Source organism: Montipora capricornis, chromosome 3 (assembly GCF_036669925.1).
Source record: "Montipora capricornis isolate CH-2021 chromosome 3, ASM3666992v2, whole genome shotgun sequence".
NCBI lineage: Eukaryota > Metazoa > Cnidaria > Anthozoa > Scleractinia > Acroporidae > Montipora > Montipora capricornis.
The window spans coordinates 71616665-71623605 of NC_090885.1; the positions used below are offsets into that span (position 1 = coordinate 71616665).

A 6941-nucleotide genomic window follows, 5' to 3' on the forward strand; every position below is an offset into this window, starting at 1 on the left:
GGAATTTCAACTAAAACGTGGTCCATTCAGTCCAAATTAAGTATTGATGCAAACCTTGTCCACAGCTGTTAATGGTTACCTTTTGTTTGATTTACAGTCTAACCGCTGAAAATAGTTTTGTTAAGAAGTGCACGTTCATTTCACTGCTTTCTTTGCTACAGTGGATACGTGTGCATTAACTAATTTTAGTAACTGATACCATAACTTCAATTGAACAAAAAAGAACAACAATTTAATTTCTTCTTGATGACGTTGTACTTAGAACAGAGAACACACGTGTTTTACTGAGATTTCCTTGTTGGTACACTTTCCGGGTGGTTGTTAATTTTATTCGGTTTATTTTTGCGCTGGATTTAATTATCCGACAGACATTAAGGGAACCAGGGGAAGACAATACAAATTGACGTCAAAAGCTACGCAAGAGTAGGTATATCGCGTTGGTTCGTAAATATATATTAAGAGTTATGTTTTTTCACCGATTGTTTAAGTGACTGTTTTTGTTTTGAATGAGAATCAAATTGTTAACTTGTAAGATCCCAATATTGACATTGCAATGTTTGTTTGTACTTAAGTATAAAGTGTAATCGATAAACATGATCCTTTCTCGCTCATTCAACATTGATAAAGTGACCTTGCGTGGGGTCGACGTCATCACTAGAAAAGCAAATATCTTGCGAAAAATAACAATTTAAAAGCTGAGGCATGTAGAAAACATAACTAGTTTAATCCAATGAAACTATGTTTACTTCCGTTATCTCTATGGTGATTCATGCAATTAAGGTCATTGTACTGAAGGGAATAACCCTTCTTGAGTAAGTTACAGGTATATAAGACGCAATAGGAAAAGACAACCATAGTAGATCGAAACGGATTATATTCTTTCATCAAATTTACGCCTACATTTTACTCTTTAAAATCTGGAAGAGGGTCATGGAGCTACCATTCAAGGTCAGTATACTCAATCTTTGATGTACAGATATCCGATGGTGGATTCTGCTGGGTCTGTAAAGGTTGGGTTTCCTTACTCTTACTGACTTTCATTTAATTACAATTTTTTTGCTACACAATCTAAGCTTTCTAAACAGTATTTCATGGCCATAACTGATGAACATACTCCTTCCATATCTGATGTTCTTATCAAAACACTAATACCCCATACTGTTCTTGATATTCTGTACTGTTTATTTAATTATTATCATTGTTAAATTTTTATCTTCTGTTGTTGCCTGAATACTACTTTTTCCAATGTTTGTCTGGACAGTTTTTGTATTTAAATGTCTTTTTGTTAAATTATCTTATCACTGCTACTTGTTGTTGAATGGCGGATGCTACAGTAGTTTCCTTTGCACACCACTTTTACTCGAAAAGCAATTTTTCCCTAGCTTCCAAACAAAATTGGTTTTGAGTGGACCCAAAACAATATGTGCGAAGGAAGCTGTATTACTGCTATTCCAGAAGGATAACTTGGAACAATTCCGTGATATAGACAACTGCCACAATTAAGATGTTTTCAACAGTGTACGGACCTCCGCCCGGCTTTTATCCAAAAGACGCCGAATGAAATCCCATTGCCGTAGGGATGGACAAAGTCATGTGGAAAACAGACGTAAAAAATCGGTAATAAAAACAATGTTAAATAGCGTCAACCTTTTCTCCTTTTCTTGGTTACATTTCCCTCAGGAAATGTCAAAGAATTGTTTTCTGAACTCAACCATTAACCGGTCTAATACCAGAAAGGTTTCTGACGTGCTTGTTGTCTAATGACAACTAAGGGAAGACCCCAAACGAATTTGCTTGCCTCTAGAATGGCCCAAGGATTTGAATACGCTGCAGATAATGCTGTTCATATGTGCGTAATAAAAAAAGGAAGAGTTAAGACTACAACATAAACTGAATAGGGCAATTTGAAATGAAGGGTGATTTTATTGCATAACATTTAAATATCTTCTGTTTGCATGTCCAAACGACAAACTATTCAAAATGCATTCGGAATCACTGATTTATAAAATGGCGCTTTGAGTTCAGTCAAAAGAAATCTTAAGTACTTGAAAAAAGTGTATCAGATAAAACGGTGAAAATGCAGAATAAGTGTTTAAAAGGTAGATAATTTTATTTTTGGCAGATAATGTTTGTTCGATTAGTATTAGCCATTTTTTCTCAAAGCCAATTAGATGACAAATAACACCGTAGGCGCAAGCACAATACAAGATGCAAGTTTAATTAAAAATATTTACGACTAGGGGGTCGATAATCCTTCGTCACTTGTTCAGTTACTCCTGTTCAAAGCGAGGCTCCTCCATAAATGCATTGAATTCTTGCCAGTGCACGGTGCAGCCTGGTCACATGCGCGATGCATTATGGTAAAAAGCCAGGAAAGTAAAAAAAAAAAATTCAAGATTTTAAAGAGTATCTATCGTAAATCATGTTGCTGCTCGATTGCTTCGCTCGCTTCGCAGTAAAAATAGCCTCCCTCCCCCGCAGTCATTTTTAGGGTAGTCGTATTTCACCGCCTCCACACAAACCCCAGCTTACCGGCCCGAAAGCAACTTTCTTCCCGAAGTTTGACCTGCAAAGCGTGGTGTCCAATCAACTTTGCCCAATTAATTTAAGCCTTAAAAGGAAGTTATAACCACCATGTTGTACGCCTGAATTCCTGTGTGTGACATCACCTTCCAGAATTCAGGATAAAATTTGATTGGCAAAACTGCAGGAAAGGAATGTTGCGCTCTGTTAAGCAGGTTTTTGTGGAGAGGAGGTGAAATACGACTCCCCTGAAAACGACTGCGTGGGAGACTACGGCAAAAATAGCTGATGACGTGGTGAGAAATACCGGTAAGAGGACAAATAGAACAGGATACTCCGGCATACATTTGAGTCAGTCATTGAACAAAACGTCAAGAGTTTGCGTCAGAGTTCACGTATCATTTTACAATGCTGGGAAAACACTGAACGTTACTTGCTAATCCACTTTGTTTGTAGTGACATTACAAGGAGGGTTGACAGACCGATGTTGTGGTTCTTGACTTTGCTAAAGCGTTTGATCGAGTTCCTGGAGTTTCTACAGGACCATAGGCGCCTATGGCCCTGTAGAAACTCCAGCATTTCTTTGCAAACCTTATGGGTGCGTACCGCTTTTTTGACGGGTCCGGACCCAAATTTTTCTGTCGTGTAAACGGCCTTTTTACTACAGAAATTACTTAATTTTTGGCTTTGGCGTTCCCTCTAAATTGGCTTGCGGATTACTTGTCTCATCGTCATCAGAGTCATCATCGATGGCCAGTAATCTTCCTAGTCTAGTGTTACATCAGGAGTTTCCCAGGGACCTATCTTGGGTCCTCTTTTTTTCGTTGTGTCGATCAGTGATCTTCCTGGCGTTGTCTGTCCTGGTAATACCATCGCCCTTTACGCTGACGACTGTAAAACTTCGAGGGTAAATTGACAATTCTCAAGTTCGTTCATTTGGACTAAAGCAAATTAAATACGTTTGATTTCAATATTAAGGAATGCAGCAGAGACTAATCTTTGTATGAATGAATCACCTCCTCATCAAGGTGATCTCTGAATTTAAGGACTTGAATATAGTATTGAATATAGTATTGTCTCCAAAGCTAACAGAATGCTGGCTCTAACATCTCGTACCGGTAGGGGCTTTGCCGAGGTCTCTCGAGACACCATGATATAGCTGTTTAATTCGATCCCACTTACAGTGTGGCTCTCACGGTTGTATGATCCCCGTACACTGACAGAACATCGACATGATAGAACTTGTCCAGAGAAGAGCCTCAAGGCTTATTCGCAAGTCACACGTTCATTACGCCTCCCGATTAAGGGAACTCTACCTCAAAACACTTGAGCAAAGGCGTTTTATGGCGACGTCACACCTGAATGTGGACCTCACTACATATCTGATTTTCTATTCCATGTAAGATCGTTACATCGTGAGGGGTTCTGATAGTATGAGGCTTAAGAACTTTACTAGGACGAATTATTATAAATGTTCTTATTTTAATAGGATAATTAATTGCTGGAATAGCTTTCCATGAAGTATTCACAACAGCTCTAATTTGAAGACCTTTAGAAGCAATGTGATGAAGTATTTAATTCAGTGCATTTACATGTAATTATACAAACCATTTTTAGGCTATATTGTTACCATTTTAATTTTTGTTATGAAGTGTATATCTTGGTGATGCGGACTCGTATGGGGTATCGAACTCTTCTGTGGATCATCCTTATGGCACTATATTTTCCTCTCCTTTTTTTCTTTTCCTTTGTAAGACGTGCTATTATTATTATTATTATTATTATTATTATTATTATTATTATTACTATTATTATTATTATTGCATTGGCACGCGCTCTCTCCTCATTTAATCTTACCCGTGAAAACACCTACCATTTTTAAGTGGCGTAATGAAAGTTTCAAACAAACCACTTTCAGGAATGTTAAGCGAGACAACGGCTGTCGTGAAAACACGGCCACTGTTTCAGCGATGGACAGAAAACAATTATTGCTTGCTTGCGCCATCTTCAAACGGGGAGTCACACGAGTATTTTTTAAACGAAAAACAATTAGCAGTTCTCGTTAAAAGTTTTAAAAATCAAATCAGATTCTGCTTAAAGAGATCCATCTCTCTCTTGAAATTATTCCCGTCCATTCAAATCCAAATTTGCTGCTACTGCGATCATTAGTTGGCATTGTGCGCAAATGGCAGCTAAAAACCTCGATGGAATTTTGATCATCTGGGTGAAAGGACTGTTGGCAGTGACCGACGCTTCGACAACCTGAGCGGAATCGACTCTGAAGATGACTTCTGTTCAGGTTGTCGAAATGATTTCAGAATTACTAGTATTTGAAGTCAACAACGCAATCTGTTAATTTTGATTGTACACGGATGAGCTTTATTTTAATAACAGTAACTGAACGTTTTGTTTCTTTTCTCAACAGTTGTTTTTCACCATCGTCGTTGTCTTCTTCCTGTTGGTGGAAGTTTCCCAAGCTCGTAGGTACAGAAGATACAGAAATCGGCGCGGTTACCAATTTCGGTATCGCATTCCATCGACCCCTGGTAAAAAACCCTTGACAACACCAACATTTCGACCAACAGCACAGACAACTGCCATCCCTCAAAATAAATGCAAGGTTATTGTGGGTGAAATCCCAAAAGGACGCATTAAAGGCCCGATATGTCTTCGCCTGAGTGAAACCCAGCTACTGAAAAAGCTAAAAAAGATTAGTAGTTTTAACCCTCGTTACATGGCAATCAACAGCCGGGAGGCACTTAAATTTGTCGACTTGACGTTGGATCAGATTGCCTTCCCCATAAATATCTCGAATTTCATACCACAAAATATAATTTTGGGCGGCGCACAAACTGGTCGTAGACAGCAAAACCAGAGAGAGACTGGGGACGAGACAGGTGTGAGGCAGAAACGTTCTCCTGGCCCAGTTTCCACGATGAGGAGCTGCAGGAACGAAGGCTCTTCCATCGCCAGAAACCGCCTCCGCCTTTGCACCGAGTGTTCAGCGTGTACGGAGTTACCATTTGGAGCATTCCCACCATTTATCAACGAGGCCATTTGCGGGACTGATCGCATATGTCTAGGAGGGATAGGAGACTGCCAACCAATAATAATAAAATTTACTTTCCTCCGGTCCACTGGAACTTTCGGAGAAGATGACGATTTTGATGACGATTATGGCGATGATATTTTTATTGAGCAAATGGAGACTTACGAACAAGATATAAGGGTTGGTTGTCAGTGCCAGGGATTTTCCTCCTTTTTTCAACAATAGAAATTAAGCAGTGAAAGGAGAATGGTCCTCACGAGCGACTCAAGCAAAAGCATATTAAAGGACATGGACGCAACTCAGTTAAGTCTTAATAATTAGTCTCCTTAGCCGTTTCCAGCAACAGCCACACCATTCGATCTGGCCGTGGCTGACGAAATATTGGAAAACGAGAAATATAGATACTCACAGCCGTACAGCCGGCCCTGCATCATTATTTTTTTTAAATTTTGATACAATTTTCTGATGACCATCAGACGAAAACTGCTAGTTTATGATATTTTCTGTTCGTTTAAATTTAGATAGTGACCGCACCAACCTGTCGACGGATACCTTAGTAAGCTTATGCACGCACTTGTTTTTGAGCCACGGACGGCCACAGGAAGTGAGCTGTTTTCCTATTTCAACTTATCTTGACACTGTAATATTCATATTGTTAAATATCGTTTTACTATTAGAAACGACAAGTTCATAAATATGGGAGAGACCACTATCCTGACATGCGAAATGTTCACTTTCGGCGTTTCCATCGGTGGCTCGAAAATGTAGCGTGCTCCATAAAGGTTACATGTTCGTCACTTTTCGTGGGTATTGAGAAAAATTATTGCATAATACCCAGAATGTCGTCGGATGTGTAAGAGTGGTGCTAAATTGTATTGTCGTGGTGACAATACGCCCGCAAAGCATCCACAGTGTTACTTCTGTGGAGCTTGAAAGACAGCAGCGAATGATGAAGAGAAAATAATACAAATCAGACTAAAAGGTTGCAAACACATTCAGTATCAAGAGTGAATTTACTTTCCAGAACTATTAGAGCCAAAGCGAGGTCATTATAATGCAATTTGTTGCAGTGGGTTGACCAAATATTCCCCAAATGTCCATAGTTATTCCAATTAAGCCAGATATTTTCTACTGGGGAAGACGTGAGTGCCTCTATATTATTCCTAGCGGATTTATCCATTTTGATGAGGTTGATAGAGTACAAGGAATTCAAAGGGTTACGTTTTTGCAAACGTTGGCCGTGTAGCAGAGTAATTTGAAGTGCTACTGGTTGATCACTCGTTATTTCCAGCACGAATATCAGCATCAATCATTGACTGATATTCTGTCTATTCATTTAAATAATCTCGATCTTCGTGTTTCCTGCTTT

General features: G+C 39.1%; 1 protein-coding gene across 1 annotated transcript; it reads left to right on the forward strand.

Moving 5' to 3' along the window:
• The first annotated feature begins 821 nt into the window (after positions 1-821).
• Positions 822-5929, forward strand: LOC138043921 (uncharacterized). The gene is made up of 2 exons (XM_068890447.1): positions 822-948; positions 4949-5929. Exons 1-2 carry the CDS (start codon positions 931-933, stop codon positions 5795-5797), a joined length of 867 nt encoding a protein of 288 aa, XP_068746548.1. The 5' UTR covers positions 822-930; the 3' UTR covers positions 5798-5929.
• Positions 5930-6941: the final 1012 nt, after the last annotated feature.